Here is an 18,875-nt window from a genome sequence, read left to right on the forward strand (position 1 = left end):
TGTATATAGTACATATTGTAATTTAAAGTTTATGTATTGTAACAAGAAATATCACACCATTTGCCAGTGATACTAAACCTGATTCTGATTCAGTGAGGCATATTTTTAAAAATAATCAACTTGTTGAGTTAATATGCACCTCGTTTCTCTGTTAATCAGTTCCATCTACTGGAAGACTGGAGTAATGCATGAGAATATATACAGGCATAGAAACGTACTGTCATATCAAAATACCGGAAGCAAAAAGCAAACCTCTAATTGCGAAGAATGTAGGACTTGGGAGACAGTGTGCTGATCCTAACAGATAGGGAGGCAAAAGAGGTGGGGGCATGGCATTGTTAATTAGGGATAGTGTTACGGCTGCAGAAAAGGCGAAAGTCATGGAGGGATTGTCTACTGAGTCAGTGTGGGTGGAAGTCAGAAACAGGAAAGGGGCAATAACTCTACTGAATGTTTTTGATAGACACCCCTCTCCAAATAGTAACAGGGATATCAAGGATCAGATAGGGAGGCAGATTCTGGAATGGTGTAATGATGGTAGGGTTGTTGTAATGGGAGATTTTAACTTTCCTAATATTGATTGGCACCTCCTTAGCACAAGAGGTTTAGATGGGGTGGAGTTTGTTAGGTGCATTCAGGAAGGTTTCCTGATGCAAATAAGTCTCTCAGAGGAGAGGCTGTACCTGATCTGGAATTCGGAAATGAACCTGGTCAGGTGTCAGATCTCTCTGTGGGAGAGCGTTTCGGAGGAAGTAACCACAACTCTATCTCCTTCACCATTGTGCTGACATTTAATTGAGGTATGGGGAAATATGATGCTATTAGGCAGGAACTTGGGAGCATAAATTGGAAGCAGTTGTTCTCAGGAAAATGCACAGCAGAATTGTGGTAAATGTTCAGGGACCATTTGCATGGAGTTCTGCATAGGAAGGTTCCATCGAGGCAGGGAAAGGATGATAGAGTTAAAGAACCATGGTGTACAAACTATGTAAAAAAATCTACTTAAGAAAAAAAGAAAAGTTTATGGAAGTTTTAAGAAACTAGGTCCTGTTAGAGCACTAGAAAATTACAAAGTTGCTAGGAAGGAGCTTAATAATGAAATTAGGAGAGCCAGAAGGGGCCATGAGAAGGCCTTGGTGAGCAGGATTAAGGAAAACCCCAAGGCATTCTACAAGTATGTGAAGAGCAAGAGGATGAACCATGTGAGAATAGGACCAGTCAGGTGCGATAGTGGAATAGCGTGCATGGAGTCGGAGGAGGTAGCAGAGGTACTTAATGAATACTTTAAGTATTCACCAGGAAAAAATACCTTGGCAATTGTGGGGATGACTGAAATGCTTGAGCATGTGGACATTAAGAAAGAGGATGTGCTGGAGCTTTTGAAAAGCATGAAGTTAGATAAGTCAACGGGACCCAATGAGATATACCCAGGATACTGCAGGAAGCGAGGGAGGGGATTGCTGAACCTTTTGCAATGATCTTTGCATCGGCAACAGGGACAGGAGAAGTACCACAGGATTGGAAGGTTGCAAATGTTGTTCCCCTGTTCAAGAAAGGGAGTCAAGAAAACCCAGGAAATTATAGACCAGAGAGTCTGATTTCAATGGTGGTCAAGTTGTTGGAGAAGATCTTGAGAGGCAGGATTTATGAGCATTTTGAGAGACATAATCTGATTAGGAATAGTCAGCATGGCTTTGTCAAGGGCAGGTCGTGCCTTATGAACCTGATTGAATTATTTGAGGATGTAACGAAACACATTGATGAAGGTAGAGCACTTTGTTATATGTGTAATGTGCTGTAATGTTTCATTGCCAATGTAATGGCCTCTCTGTAATGTTTCACTGCTAATGTAATGGTTTCTCTGTAGCAGCAATGTTTGGGTTATGACTAGAGATAACGGGGGCTTTGGAATGTGCGCCATCCAATGAGAAGCATGTTGTTTCTTTCTTGTGGGTCTGCGAGAAGGGATTTTGCGATCTTTTGTCGGTGAGAGATGAAGTGAGAAGATGCGAGTGGAAAGAGTTGGTAGACCGCCGGATGGAGTGGAATTGGAGCGAGGGTCCAAGGGTCTATGATGCTCGGAGGAGGTTGATGGAGAACGAATGGACAGAACCGTCAGCTCCAACATGCACATTAGACTTTTTCAGGGCCCATTTTAGGGCCCTTTTTCTTTTTATTTTCTTTACCAACCCTATAGTCAGATTAAGATTTATAAAGTTCAATCGTTTAATTGCATATGGTGTACTGTCTGATATTTTGAGGTTCAGATTTGTAACTGGGCAACACATCACGCAGCATCCACACAAACGAGATTTCTCAGTTTGGCTGGGCCAGAGGCTGTCTTCCCCTAGACAAACATGTTGGCTGAACCTGAGGGTTACATATGGATTTCGGTAAAGCATTTGATACAGTTTCCCATGCAAGGTTCCTTCAGCAAGTAAGGAGGCATGGGATCCAAGGAGACTTTGCTTTGTGGATCCAGAACTGGCTTGCCCACAGAAGGCAAGGTTGTAGATGGGTCATATTCTGCATGTAGGTTGGTGATCAGTGGTGTTCCGCAGGGATCTATTCTGGGACCCCTCCTCTTTTGTAATTTTTGTATGTCACCCAGATGAAGCAGTAGAAGGGTGGGTTAGTAAGTTTGCTAATGACACAAAGGTTGGAGGTGTTGTGGATAGTCAGGAGCGTTGTCAGAGGTTAATGCGGAACATTGATAGGATGCAAAACTGGGCTGAGAAGTGGCAGATAGACTTCAACCCAGATAAGTGTAAAGTGGTTCATTTTGGTAGGTCAAATATGATGGCAGAATATAATATTAATGGTAAGACTCTTGGCAGTGTGGAGGATCTGAGAGATCTTGGGCTCCATGTCGATAAGACTCTCAAAGCTGCTGCGCAGGCATATGGTGTGTTGGCATTCATCAATCATGGAACTGAGTAACATTACAAGAGTACAAGAGCAAGGAAATCCTTTTGCATTTGTACAGGGCCCTGGTGAGACCACACCTGGAGTATTGTGTACAGTTTTGGTCTCCAGGGTTAAGGAAGGACATCCTGGCTGTAGAGGAAGTGCAGCGTAGATTCACGAGGTTAATTCCTGGGATGTCTGGACTGTCTTACGCAGAGAGGTTAGAGAGATTGGGCTTGTACACGCTGGAATTAAGGAGATTGAGAGGGGATCTGATTGCAACATATAAGATTATGTTGATAGAGATAGAGGCAGGAAATATGTTCCAGATGCTGGGAGAGTCCAGTACCAGAGGGTATGGTTTGAGAATAAGGGATAGGCCATTTAGGACAGAGTTAAGGAAAACCTTCTTCTCCCAGAGAGTTGTGGGGGTCTGGAATGCACTGCCTCGGAAGGCAGTGGAGGCCAATTCTCTGGATGCTTTCAAGAAGCGGCTAGATAGGTATCTTATGGATAGGGGAATCAAGGGATATGGGGACAAGGCAGGAACCGGGTATTGATAGTAGATGATCAGCCATGATCTCAGAATGGCGGTGCAGTCTCGAAGGGCCGAATGGTCTACTTCTGCACCTATTGTCTATTACGGCTATACAAGACCTTGATCAGACCCCACTTGGAGTACTGCGTTGAGTTCTGGTTACCTCACTACAGGAAGGATGTGGATACTATAGAGAGAATGCAGAGGAGATTTAGAAGGATGTTGACTGGATTGGAGGGCATACCTTATGAGAATAGTTTGAGTGTACTTGGCCTTTTCCCCTTGGAGCAACAAAGGATGAGAGGTGACCTGATAGAGGTGTATAAGATGATGAGGGGCAATGTGGATAGCCAGGGGCTTTTTCCCAGAGCTGAAATGGCTAACACGATGGGGCATAGATTTTAAGGTGCTTGGAAATAGGTACCGAGGGGATGTCAGGAGTAAGCTTTTCCACACAGAGAGTGGTGGGTGAGTGGAATGCACTGCCGGTGGAAGCGGATACAATAGGGTCTTTTAAGAGCCTCTTAGATAGGTACATACAGCTTAGAAAAATAGAGAGCCATGCACTAGGGAAATTCTAGGCAGTTTCTAGAGTGGGTTACATAGTCGGCACAACATTGTGGGTTGAAGGGCAGGTAATGTGCTGTAGGTTTCTATGTTCTAATCTTAATAGTTGAATGCAAATCAAAATTCTGTTTCATGAATATTGAATACATCTTTTAATGTATTCACTTTTTAATGCTCCAATTGTTGAAAATTTGAAATGTAGAATGGTAATCTTGCCAGTCTGATGAAACTACGGTATGTAAATCTAGTTTCATCAGCTGGGGTAACTTTAGCCCTGTTCCACTCAGAATGAAAGACGTTTCATAGTGACAGCAGCTCACTAAAAGTAAGCACTTGTAAAAGGGAATAGATTAAAAACAATATAGTTAGAGGAAAAATATCTCAAAAATCTTAATTGTATTATGTTTTTAAATTTGTGAAACCTCATCCAGTATTATTAAATCTTATCCTATATCTTATCTTAAAACTAAAGCTATTGACATGTCACTCTAGATACATGTACTGGGATCAGATACAAAACACTCATATTACTCAGCCAGTGAAGGCCTGAACTAGGTCATAAATATCAGGACATATGATGATTTGATCCCAAGCCTGCCGTGATAATTGGTCCTTAGGCTTCAAGGTTTCTGCCAATAGGAAAGAAAAAGCATCAAAATTCCCACCATCTGTAACATATGAAGTTTAGTTGTGATTAGTTGCATAGGAGGAGATAGAAAATCCAGTTGAACGATGCCACACCAACCTCTCACTCCACATCAGCAAAGAGCTACTTGTTGACTACAGGAGGAAAAGGCCAGAGGCCCATGAGCCACTGCTCATCAGGGAATCAGAGATGGAGAGGATCATTAATTTGAAATTCCTTGGCGTTACCATATCCGAGGATCTGCCCTGGGACCAGCACGCAAGTGCCATCACAACGGAGGCACACCTCTACTTAGAAGTTTGCGAAGATTCGGCACATCACCGAATACTTCGACAAACTTCTATTGATGCACGGAGGAGTGTATCCTGCACCATGGCCTGGCATGGAAACACTAATGCCCAACGATGGAAAAGCCATTCAGAAAGTGGGGGATTCAGCCCAGTCCATCATAGGCAAAGCCCTCCTCACATCACTGTGTACATTTATAAAGAGCTCTGCCACAAGAAAGCAATATCCATCATCAAGGAACCCCTCCGTCCAGGTCATGTGCTCTCCTCACTGCTACCATTGGGCAGGAGAGTCTGATGTTTTAGGTCCCACACCACCAGATGCAGGAACAGTTTCTACCCAACAACCATCAGGCCCCTGAACCAGTGTGGATAACTTCATTCAGCATAATTCTGAAATGATTCAGAAGGAGGTGATAAGAGAGCTTAAGGTTAAGAAACCCTTAGAGAACAGTGATCACAATATGATCAAGCAACACACACAAAATGCCGGTGGAACACAGCAGGCCAGGCAGCAGCTATAGGAAGAAGTACAGTTGACGTTTCGGGCTGAGACCCTTCGTCAGCACTAACTGAAAGAAAAGATGGTAAGAGATTTGAAAGTTGGAGTGGGAGGGGGAGATCTGAAATGATAGGAGAAGACAGGAGGGGGAGGGATGAAGCTAAGAGCTGGAAAGTTGATTGGCAAAAGGGATACAGAGCTGGAGAAGGGAAAGGATCATAGGACAGGAGGCCTAGGGAGAAAGAAAGTGGGAGGGGAGCACCAGAGTGAGATGGAGAGCAGACAAGGAGTGATTGTGAGAGGGACAGAGAGAGAAAAGGAAAAAAAGGAAAAAAAATAATAAATTAATGAGGAATGGGGTAAGAAGGGGAGGAGGGGCATTAATGGAAGTCAGAGAAATCAATGTTCATGCCATCAGGTTGGAGGCTACTCATAAGGTGTTGTTCCTCCAACCTGAGTGTGGCTTCATCTTGACAGTAGAGGAGGCCATGGATAGACATATCAGAATGGGAATGCGACGTGGAATTAAAATGTGTGGCCACTGGGAGATCCTGCTTTCTCTGGCAGACAATATGATCAAGTTCACTTTGAAGTTTGAGAAGGAGAAACTAAATTCCAATGTGTCAGTATTTCAGTAGAATAAATTACAATAGCATGAGAAGGGAACTGGCCAAGGTTGACTGGAAAGGGACACAAGCAGTAGGGACAACAGAGTAGCAATGGCTAGAGTTTCTGTGAAAAATGAGGGAAGTGCAAGGCAGATATGTTGCAAATAATAAGAAATTTTCGAATGGAAGGACACTACCATGGCTGGTAAGCGAAATCAGAGCCAAAGTAAAAGCAAAAGAGGGCATATAAGGAAGCCAAAGCTCTTGGGAAGCTTTTAAAAACTTGCAGAAGGAAAGTAAGAAGGTCATTAGGAAGGAAAAGATTAATTATAAAAGGAAGCTGGTGACTTAAATCAAAGAAGATAAAAGCTTTTTTAAGTATATAAAGGACAAAAGAGAGTTGAGGGTAGATATAGGACCAATCGAAAATGACACTGGAGATATTGTAATGAGAGACACAGAGATGACAGAGGAACTGAATGCATATTTTGCATCAGTCTTCACAGTGGAAGACATCTGCAGTATACCGGACATTCAAGAGTGTCAGGGAAGTGAAGTACGTGCAGTGAAAAATACGACAAATAAGATGCTCAGGAAGCTGAATGATCTGAGGGTGGATTAATCTCCTGAAGCTGATGGAATGTACCCTTGGGTTCTGAAGGAAGTAGCTGGAGAGATTGCAGAGGCATTAACAATGATCTTTCAAGAATCAGTAGATTCTGGCATTGTACTGGATAAATGGAAATGTGTAAATGTTATTCTGCTACTTAAGAAGGGTGGGAGGCAGCAGAAAGGAAACTATGGACTTGTTAGCCTGACATCAGTGGTTGGGAAGTTGTTGGAATTGATTGTTCGGGATGAGATTATGGAGTACCTGGAGACACATGACAAGATAGGCCAAAATCAGCATAGTTTCCTGAAAGGAAAATCCTGCCTGACTAACCTATTGCAATTCTTTGAGGAAATTACAAGCAGGGTAGACAAAGGAGATGCAGTAGATGTGGTGTACTTGGATTTTCAGAAGGCCTTTGACAAGGTGCCACACATGAGGCTGCTTAGCAAGGTAAGAGCCCCTGGAATTACAGGGGAGTAACTAGAAAGGGTGGAGCATTGGCTGATCGGCAGAAAACAGAGTGGGAATAAGGGGATCCTATTTTGGCTGGCTGCCAGATACCAGTGGAGTTCCACAGGGGTCGGTGTTGGGACCGCTGCTTTTTAAATCAATGTATGTTAATGATTTGGACTATGGGATTAATAGATCTGTGGCTAAATTCTTCGATGAAACAAAAATATGTGGAGGAGCGGGTAGTGTTGAGGAAACAGAGAGTCTGCAGAGAGACTTAGATAGTTTAAGGGAATGGGCAAAAAAGTGGCAAATGAAATACAATGTTGGAAAGTGTATGGTCATGCACTTTGGTGGACGAAATAAACAGGCAGACTATTATTGAGATGGAGAGAGAATTTAAAATGCATAGATGCAAAGGGACTTGGGAGTCCTTATGCAGGATACCCTGAAGGTTAATCTCCAGGTAGAGTCGATGGTGCAGAAGGCAAGTGCAATGTTGGCATTCATTTCTACAAGTATAGAATATAAGAGCAGGGGTGTGATCGTGAGGCTCTCTAAGGCCCTGGTGAGACCACACTTGGAGTATTGTGTACAGTTTTGGGCTCCTTATTTTAGAAAGGATATACTGACATTGGAGTGGGCTCAGAGAAGATTCATGAGAATGATTCCAGGAATGAAAGGGTTACCGTACGAGGAACATTTGACAGCTCTCGGGCTGTATTCCCTGGAGTTCAGGAGAATGGGTGGGGGGGGGGGGGGTGTCATAAAACCATTCAGAATGTTAAAAGGCTTTAACACATTAATATGGCGAAGTTATTTCCCATGTAGGGGAATCCAGGACAAGAGGGCATGACTTCAGGATTGAAGGATGTCCATTTCAAACAGATGTGGAGAAATTACTTTAGTCAGAGGGTGGTAAGTCTGTGGAATTTGTTGCCATGAGCAGCTGTGGAGGACAAGACTTCCCCCATCCCACTTTCACTCTGCCTCCTCTTCCAGCTGCCTATCACCTGTCTCATGATTCTGCCTTCTTCTACTACACAGTGCTTTCCCCTTCCATTCCTTCTTCACCTTTCCTGCCTATCCCCCCGCTACCCCTCCCCCACCCCTTGATCTTTCCTCTGATTGGTTTTTCACCTGGCACCTTTCACCCTCCCCCCACCTTCTTTATAGGGCCCCTGCCCCCTCCTTCTTCAGTCTTGATGAAGGGTCTCGGCCCGAAACATTGACTGCTCATTTCAACGGATGCTGCCTGACCTGCTGAGTTCCTCCAGCTTGTTTGTACGTGTTGGAGGCCAAGTCATTGGGTGCATTTAAGGCAGAGAGAGATAGGTTCTTGATTAGCCAGGGCATGAACGGGTATGGGGAGAAGGCAGAGGAGTGGGGATGACTGGAAGAATTGGATCAGCCCTGATTGGAGGACCAGACTTGATGGGCCAAACAGCCTACTTCTACTCCTATATCTTATGATTCCACAACTTACAGACTCACTTTCAAGGACTTAACAACTCAGGTTTTCAGTATTAGTATTTTTTTGTTTATTATTTGCACAGTTTTTCCCTCTTTTGCATAGAGGATATTTTTCAGTCTTAGTTAAGTCATTTTTTTCATAAGTTCTATTTCTTAATTTTCCTGTAAACACCTGTAAGAAAATGAATTTCAAGGTGGAATATGGTGACATATACATACTTTGAATTTCCTTAACTCAGGAATAAGGAATTACTATTTGGCATGATTCAGAAGATCATATTGGTTTACCAACATTCTATTCCAACAATAAGAGACATTGCACATGGGTTTTAGCTGCGGGTGTAGCTTCCTTTATGAAGCACACAAGGCTTGTCATGTAACAGAAGCTTCCAAAAGTTCAAAAGATTCATTTATTATTAAAGTATATAACTCTGAAATTCTTCAATTCTCTGGGTAGCTGTGAAAGAAAAGAAAGGCAGCACGATAATCAACCCCCAATTCCCATCTCCTCGCAAAAAAAAAACAATGAATAAAAACGGAACAGGCACGTCAACCCCCAAATCCTCCCTCAAGCACAAAAACTGAGCAAAACAGATCAGGAACATCACCCCACCCCCAAATCCCTGCTCCCGCACAACAAAATAAAATGGATCAGGCACATTGACCTCCTCCAAATACCTCTTCCTGCGGAGAAAAAAAAATTGACAAAACCAATCAGATACATCAACCTCCAAATCCCCCTCCCTGCTCAAAAAATACCGAGATCAGACAAACAAACACATTATATAAAAACTGTAAGATTGAAATATATAGTCTATTGTCCAAACTGCAGAAAAACCTGGGCACACTCTTCAGGTGCAGCAGCAGACACTCCCCTCTGTTTAGAAGTACAGTGGGTTTTAAATGGGAATCATCTTATGTACCTGAGTTAGGGCACGAACACATTATAGGAAGGATATGAAGACATTGGAGAAGGTGCAGAAGAGGTTTACCAGGATGCTGTCTGGATTAAAGTGCTTGTGTTATAACAAGAGCTTGGGTTATTTTCTAGGGAGTGGCAGATGCTGGGGGAGATCTGATAGAGGTGTATAAAATTATAGGAGATATCGATAGATTGGACAGACAGTATCCATTCCCTGGGTTGAAATGTCTAATACCAGAGGACATGAATTTAAGGTGGTGGGGGGGGGGGGGGGTCATTTCAAAGGAAATGCAAAGATTATATATCTTATAGACTAGTATCTTATAGACTAGTGTGAAAGTGCAGTTAGTGCCTGTGCCATAAAGAGACCTGTCTGGGTCTACACTGGTCCTTAATGCATCATGTGGACCTCAAGGACTATAGCCCGACATTAGGAAATCCCAAAAGCATAGGCAGATACCACGGGATGAGGATACCACAGCTACTATGTAGCACAAGGGCTTTAGAGTAAACACTGATGTTGCGATTGACTATTCCTTTGAAAAAAATTGTAGCAGTCTTGGGATCTCAGGAAATCCATAACCTCTGGTCATTTTATGGGGAAAATAGGTACTTGTGAAAGTACACCTCAATAAGAAGTGGGAAATTTCATATTAAAGAGGACAGACTTCCAATCACATGAAACTGTAGTATTAAAAAGTTAAACTCTGCAATTAATCATTTAACAGAATCCAAGAGTAGTGATCTATGCAGAAGGCTCAGTCCAAAAAAAAACTAGGTTTCAATGAAGTTAGTATTAATAAAAACACAATATTTAATTTTCAATGAGACCGTTTCAGGTTTGTTCATTACAACATTTAAAAAAAAATACCAATTTCAAGTATTTTTTGCTCTCTGCAGTATAACATGTTACAAATATAGTGCAAAACAAACAAATGTAACAAAAATATATGACATTAACAACAATATTCTTCATTATTGCATCCATCTGCATCAGGAACAGCAATAAGGCAAGATTTTTGAAGATAACGCCTTTTGCATGGAACTATTACTACTAGATCTGGACTATTTTCAGTAGAATAGAAAATAAAATTATTGTTCTTTCAGGAGAAAAGAATTGAGTGTGGAGAACTCATTAAATGGAGAGATGAATCTCATACTTAAATTATGTGATCATAAATTCCATAATTTGCAGCTGCAAATGCAGCTTGTGGAAATTCTACCAACTACACTGAGTCCTAGGAAAAGAACATCTCGGCCCATTACTTGACTGATGCACTAATGACTGTATCAATATCAATTCTATTAGACACTGGAGCAGAATTAGGACATTTGGCCCATCGAGTCTGTGCCACCATTTAAGCATGGCTGATCCATTTTCCTTTCCACTCCATTCTCCTGCCTTACCTCTGTAACCTTTTATGCCTGACATGAAAAATCTACCAACTTCCACTTTAAATACACTGTGACCAAGCCTCCATAGCCACCTGTGGCAAAGAATTCCACAGATTCACCACCTCTCTCCCGCTAAAGAAATTCCTCATCTTTGTTCTATATGGACATCCCTCCAAGAAAGGGAGGACTTAAAAATTATTATGCTGTGGGTGCTTACTGTATATTATGGTTGTATTATGTATATAGTATATTCTTTATTATATAAGTTGAGATGCATTCCATATAGAGTTGGCATTGAGCTAAATAGAGAGGTGTGTATTTAATATTTCAGTAATACTTGAGTAATATTGTAAATATATTATTTGATTACACATTCTTGTTCATTACAAGTTATATGTAAAATTATGTAAATGGCATGTCATAACACCACATCATACACAAAGTAAAAACGAAGTACACACATTTAACTCCCGGCTCCTGGTTTTGCTTTCAATTAGTTATAATGTTTTGTAACTTCAAAACATAGCACATGCTATCGTCAAAAGTTCTCCAAAATTGAAAATACAAACAGGAACATATTTATTCCTTAGATCAAGGACTTAAAATTCTTTAGTCATTAAATTGTCCAACCCTGTCTGTATCTGCAAATCAGCGCGCAGAAGGAAATCAGCAACGGAATTCACAGAAAAACCCAGAACAGGAGGCCACTCAACTAACAATCACTCTACCAATCCTTTAACAGAGCTATCTAGTAAATCCTGATAACCCACTTCACCTTTCTGTAAAAGATTCTGTGAATTATTCCTACCACCAAAAGATCTGCTCTAACCTGGCTAAATGCTACAAATGATTCTACTTCCATCACCCTATAGGCAGTGCATTTTTGATCATAAAGACAAATACTTTAATTAATTGAAATGCAGATGTAAAATATCTTGGCCATTTCTCCTTGGAGTGATGGAGGATGAGAGGTGACCTGATAGAGGCGTATAAGATGATGAGGGGCATTTATCGTGTGGATAGTCAGAGGCTTTCTCCCCAGGGCTGAAATGGCTAACATGAGGGGGCATAGTTTTTAGGGTGCTTGGAATTAGGTACGGAGGGGTTGCCAGGGGCAAGCTTTTCCACACAGGGAGCATGGAATGCACTGCCAGCAGGCAAAGGTAGCAGCAGATACAATAGGGTCTTTTAAGAGCCTCTTAGTTAGGTACATGGAACTTAGAAAGATGGAGGGCTATGCGCTAGTGAAATTCTAGGCAATCTCTAAAGTTACATGGTTAGCAGAACATTGTGGGCCGAATGGCCTGTAATGCACTGTAAATTTCTATGATCTATGTTTAGTATCTTAATTACATTAACACTGAATACATGGCATTATTGCATTGCAATGGCATACCCTACAACCCTATTTATGCTACCAGCTTGTCAACAGGATTGCAGGTAGCACTGTAGTAGCTGTGTAAAAAAGGTATAAAAACACAGATTTTACTTAGAGTGAAAACATTTTTACCTACATGTCTACTTGAACCATGAAAAAGGTCTGTTATTCAACTAGAAGCTTTATAAAGCACTGGGCTGACCACATTTGGGGTATTGTGAGCAGTTTCGAGCTCCAGATCTAAGGAAGGATTGCTGGCTTTGGAGAGGCTCCAGGAGGTTTATAGGAATGACCTTGGGAATTAAAAGATTGATGTATGGGGGAGGGGGGAGGAAGACCTTTTGATGGTCTGGGCCAGTATTTGCTGGAGTAAAGAAGAATTGGGCAGGGGGGAATCTCATTGAAAGCTACTGAATATTGAAAGGCTTAGATAGAATGGACAAGGAGAGGATGTTTCCAACAGCGGAAGAATCTAGGACCACAGGGTACAACCTCAGAATAGGAGGATGTCCCTTTAGAACGGAGGAGGAATTGCTTTAGCCAGCTGGTGGTGAATCTGTGAAATTCATTGTCACAAGTGGTTGCGGAGACAGGGTCACTGGGTATGTTTAAAGCAAAGGTTGATAGGCTCTTGATTAATAAGGGTGTCAAAGGTTTTATGGAAAAGATGGGAGAATGGGGTTGAGAAGGATAATAAATCAGAGATGATCAAATGCTGGAGTAGACTCAATGAGCAAAATGGCCCAATTCTGCTCTTATGTCATATGGTCTTAGAAATTCTGTCTAAGTGATTTCAATCTACATTGGTATCTCAGTTCACAGAACTGAGCAAGAGAGACAAGGTCTAAAACAAATTTGCATTAAAATTTAGACGCAACTGAAATTAAATAAACTTAATAGTAACACTTACCTCATACATACATGCAAACTCACCCAGTGGTACATAGCAGTTTGAGGAAATACTTAAAAATCAAATATGGGACACTCAAATGGAAAAGTTTCAGTTTAATACTACAAAGCCTATGTTTGTAAATCAAGTTCTGTGAATGTCCTTTCATTAAAATCTTCATTCCTGGAACTTTCTGCATTTGAAAATCGTCCAGAATCTGCACTGGTTTGACCACTTTGATTTTGCTGTTCATTTTCAGTTTTTGAAATAAAGGAACTCGACCAGGAGCTCAAGCTGTTGTTTTCAGTAATGACAATGAGCGGATCACAACATTCCTCAGAATCTTCCACTGATGTCAGCACATGGAATGGAGCTCTTTGAGACGATTCACTGAAGCACTGCAAAAATAACACAAGACCAGAATGCATTATTTCACAGAGACATAATTGTGACCTTCTTGATCCCAGACCATCCCAAAATGGTTCGGAATCTACAACATATGTCTTCAAGTCTTAAGGTTTAGTCTTAAACTTGTACCAAATTATGAAACCAGTCTTAAACTCATATGTAGCTAATTATAATTAAAAGCAAATGAAAAGGAATGATACACTACCTCAGAATATATTTATTTTTTTCTCTCAATTTTGCATTAGTGTTGGTAAATGTTTAATCTGTAATTTGTTTTTGTGCACGTGCAAGTTATATAGAATTTATGTGAAGTTAATTCCACCATGTCAAGTTTATTTCATATTTCATAATCAAGCATCTGCAATGCTTTGATTTTGGTTTTCTGAAATATCAATGAACTGCACAACTAATGATCATATTTAACAATGTTGGATAGGGAGTATACATTGCTCTTTTATCAGATCAACAGGCAGTTGTCCTGCTTTCCTGTGAATGGAACTATAGGATCTTGTATGCCCATTGGAGAAGGTAGCCAGCAATTCAGGTTAATGTTTTGTTCAACAGTAGTAGTTCCTCAGTGACAAACATCGGTGCTAGTCTAGCCCAGAGTGATAAGTCTCTGGCACAGGTTAAAACCCTACATGCTTCTATTTCAGAGTTGAGCTAAATCAAGTTTTGACATAAGGTAGCTGGGATTCTACAAATAACTTTGGTCTTGCTCCTTTCACCACTTTCTGGCTATTTGAAATAAATGTTACAGGCAATATACTCAAGTGTTTTGCTGTGTACCTTTGGACATTAGCTGGGAGATGACCACCAAATAGATAAAAATTATCCAAAATAAGTTGAAATTTGACTAGAATATATTTTCACTAAGGTGCCTGAAAATATCTTTATATCTTTAGTTTACAATATTTTTATGTGAAAACATTGCCATGCATTTGCAACCAATGTACTGAACAATAATTTCTATAAGTTTTAGTAATTTAATGGGCACACTAGAAAGTTAGATTTTGATCATGATAGAACTCAGAGCAGATAAGCCCAGAGTTATCTCACAATAAAGAGTCCACCTCAAAAACGCAGAAGCACGGAAATAACTCATAATAGACGAGAGGCAGAAGGGCACAGTTCATACAGCTTCCATAATCTCTATATGACCTTTGAGCTTTATTTTCCTTTTTAGATCACCAGGGTAAAGGCCAGCCAAATATGAAAGAGATTACATACCTCTTGTAAATGTTCTGGCAGGGTGTGTGGGGGAAACAAGGCGTACTTTGTACATCTGTACATGCAATATACACACAAGATGCATCCTACTGCTCCAATGAAAAACACCACTAGCGAAACGAGGAAGCCTATACCAATCAGCCACTTGGGAGTACCACCTGGAGAGAAAAAAGAAAATCAGATACATGATTAGTGGTGCCTTTTCTCCTGTTTATGGCTACTAGCTAATGAAAACAATTTTACAGCAATAAGTAATGTCACATCCCACTTAGATTGTTTGTTCTTCACCACAGACCTTCCTCCAGAGAGGAACTGGAAGGTAACAATATGGAGATAGCAAAAGAGTCCGCTAGCATGAAGAATGATTTAAAGACAGATAAAACTGCATTCCTCACATTTTCTTTTAGATTCTTCTTTAATATTACAACTAACAATTTAGCTAATAAATATTAAACAGAATCATGTTTCTTTTGAAATAGAATAGCTGGAGCTCCTGGATCACTTTTCTTTTGCCAGTCCAGCAACATCTGCTACAGATAATCACGGACTAAATATCCAATCAAAGAAAGAAAATTGTGCTGTCATAAGAAATACCATGTTTTTTTCCATTAAAAAAAAACAGCTCCAATGGAAGCAAAACCAAGTTTCGTCATTAAATTGTGCTGGAAATGTGACAGCAGCCTGTTCTCTCCTACAGGCTGGAAATGACATATGGTGCAGATGCACAAGCAGCAACAGAATGAAAGACACCGAATACCAAAGGTTAAAGAATATTACACAGCAATGCCACATTAAAAAAAAGATTAAAATCATACCGCCAGTCATCTTGCACACAACTGAACTATTCAGTCCTACGCTGCTGAAAACAGAGCTGAAAGCCAAAACGTGCAGACAGTACGTGGTCCAAGGTTCAAGCTTCAAGACTATAAATCTGTTTGTGCTATTTATCTCCTGCAAGTTCAAAAATTAAAACAGAATAAAGCATTCGGTTCAGCAGTATGCAAAATTCAGGTACCTACATTTAATTTGGTTAGGTACAATTAAGTTCACTTCCAGGAATACTGCATTTTAGTCCATTTCAAAGAGGCTGACTGTGGCATTCCAGTCTACGTTTCATGGTACGTGGTAAGAGATAATAACAAATTGATTTAAAGTATGGAAAGGTTCTAACAAGTCCATTTCATGGAAGTATAAACACAAAAATTATACAAATGTTGGGAATCCAAAGCAACAACACAGAAAATTCTGGAGAAACTCAGCAGGTCAGGCAGCATCTACGGAAAAGAGAAACAATCAACTTCATGGGCTAAGGCCCTTCTTTAGGCCTGAAAAGGAAGGGGGAAGATGGCAGAATAAAAAGTCTGGGGGAGGGAAAGGATAACTAGAAAGTGACAGGTGAAGCCAGGTGAGTCGGAAAGAACCAATCCTCATAGCAGGATCAGATGTGGAAAGAGTGAGCAATTCCAGGTACCTGGGTGTCAAGACCTCTTGAGGATCTAACCTGGTCCCAATGTAACAATGCAACGATAAAGAACACAAGACCATGGCCATATTTCATTGGCAGACTGAGAAGACTTGGTTTGTCAACTAAAATATCGAAAACTTCTACTGATGTGCCGTGGAGAGCATTCTGACAGGCTGCAGCACCAACCTACTGCCCTCTGCTGTGCCTATTGTCTTGTTTATTATTTAATGTAATGCCTGCACTGTTCTGTGTACTTTATGCAGTCCTGGGTAGGTCTGTAGTCTAGTGTAGCTTTCTCTGTGTTGTTTTTTTTTAACGTAGTTCAGTCTATTTTTGTACTGTGTCATGTAACACCATGGTCCTGAAAAAACATTGTCTCATTTTTACTCTGTACTGTACCAGCAGTTATGGTCGAAATGACAATAAAAGTTGACTTGACTTGACTTAATGTAGCCATTGAATATGAAAACCTGACACCAAAACAAGAAATGACAGGAATTTAACAGAGCACGGTAACATTTTCATCATGATTCAATAAAACCAAGACTCATCCACTTAACTCCCATACCTTTTAACAGCAGAAACAGAATTTTTTTTTACCATTATTCATTCAAAAAACAGCAACAAGCACCTAAGGTTAGTCAACAGAAACTATGCTAATACTATAAAGACAAAGAATATCAGAATCAGGTTTATTATCACTGATGTATGGTTGTGAAGTGTTTTTTTTAAAAAGTGAAAATCAGCCATACCTGCATGGACCCTGACTACACTTCTTGCTGCCTTGGTAAAGCAGCCGTCAGGATCATGACCCCTAACGCCACAGACATTCTCTATATTCTCTCTAGCTTCAACCAGGGGATGCAAATACCTGGAAGCAGGTACCGCCAGGCTCAAGGACAGCTTCTATCTTGCTGCTATTAGATTATTGAATAATCCCCTAGTACAAAAGATGGACTCTTGACCTCACAGTCTATCGTGCTATGGCCTTGCACCTTACTGTCTGCCTGTACTTTCTCTGTAACTGTAAAACTATTTATTTTATTTAGAGATGCAGCATGGAGTAGGCCCTTCGAACCACATCCCTGATTCGACTAGCCTTACTATGGGACAATTTACGATGACCAATTAGCCTACCAACCAGTATGTCTTTGGACTGTGGGAGAAAACTGGAGCGCCCAGTGAAAACCCACCATCCAGCAGGAGGGCGTAAAAACTCCTCACGATGACGTCAGATTTGAACTCCGATGCCCCAAGCTGAAAAGAGCGCTGTGCTAACCACTACGCTACCATTGCACCCAAATGTACTGCATTCTGTTTTTGTTTACCCTCGTGACACGTCATTGTATAGGTGTAATGAAGTGACCAATATGGATAGCAGATAAAAATAAAATCTTTCACCGTACCTTGGTACTTGTGACAATAAACCTATTTGCAATATTTGGAAACTGAAGTCACCCACTACAACAAACCCAAAATCTGCCTATTTATATATCTGCTCCTCCGTCTCCCCACTACAGTATTACCCCGTTATGGTGACCGCACCTTACCTAGTCCCGAGTTTGACTCAGATTGCTTCACTGGATTAGCCCTCCAGGATCTCCTCTCTCGGTGTTGCTGTGATTTCTTGCTCATCAGTAGTACAACACCCCTCCTCATTTACATCTCCCTCTACCACATCTGAAATATCCAAATCCTGGAAATGTCATGCTGGACTCATCCGTCCTTCCTTTTAGACTTGCTTGACCTAACATTAACCTTCACCTAACCCCTCCACACACTGACCTGTTACGTTGGTTCTCCTCCACTGCCACGCAAAATTAAACTCTCCCAAGTAACAACAGAAGCCTCCCTACATCGTGGGAATGATAACTGCAGTTTTGGTTTTACCATATATTTAAAAAGATATTTACATAACACATAAGAAGCATTGTTTTATGTTATATTGCAGAGAACACACGTTGGTTATTCCTTTGAGAGCAACTTTGTTTCATATTACTTACATGTGCATTTTCATAAGAATTTTCTTTCCAGTAGGTCACCCTGTACTGTATATCTTTATAGAATGTTTGTATAGATGCATTATTTGACATCAGCATCTTGGAAATTTCAATAGTAAGTGATTGCTTGATTGATTCCACATGTACTGAAGGAGGACCAATTACATCTGTAATTTAAAATGAATTATAATTCAATGACCAAATGCAGAATATGAAACAGTATATATAAAAATGAAGTAGGTTTGTTTCAGAAAATTTGAAATAAAATTAAAATTTGAATCTAATTATCTAATTAATCAGATAAGCCTACCATTTAATGCTTGATCTTGGCCGATAAATAATTTCAGATAGCAGTTTTTAAATTATATCAACAATCAGAATTGCTTTCATAACAGGGACTAAGCTGAAATACTTACTGTTTCCACAGTTACTCTCTGACTTGGCACACATTTTCAACATTTTCTGTTTACGTTAAAATACTCCCACAAGTTTTCAATGAGGTCATATGGTTTCACATTTAACAATTTATCAGATAAAGCAAATTTGGTGAAAACACAAGATTTAACAGCTGGGCATCCAGGGCAGAAAAAACAAATG

At 40.5% G+C, this 18,875-nt stretch overlaps 1 protein-coding gene across 1 annotated transcript in view; it reads right to left on the reverse strand.

Annotated features, from left to right (window-relative positions):
- Window positions 1-10,315: 10,315 nt before the first annotated feature.
- The window catches only part of LOC140728625 (interferon alpha/beta receptor 1-like), a 53,768-nt gene continuing 45,208 nt past the window's right edge, over window positions 10,316-18,875 (reverse strand). The window contains exons 12-15 of the mRNA XM_073047627.1: window positions 18,282-18,445; window positions 15,629-15,764; window positions 14,814-14,971; window positions 10,316-13,573 (exon numbers count right to left, since the gene is read on the reverse strand). Coding sequence (XP_072903728.1) covers window positions 13,307-13,573; window positions 14,814-14,971; window positions 15,629-15,764; window positions 18,282-18,445 — 725 coding nt within the window. The 3' untranslated portion in view covers window positions 10,316-13,306. The remainder of the gene's footprint in view (window positions 13,574-14,813; window positions 14,972-15,628; window positions 15,765-18,281; window positions 18,446-18,875) is intronic.

Source organism: Hemitrygon akajei, chromosome 5 (genome assembly GCF_048418815.1).
Source record: "Hemitrygon akajei chromosome 5, sHemAka1.3, whole genome shotgun sequence".
NCBI classification, from domain to species: Eukaryota; Metazoa; Chordata; class Chondrichthyes; order Myliobatiformes; family Dasyatidae; genus Hemitrygon; species Hemitrygon akajei.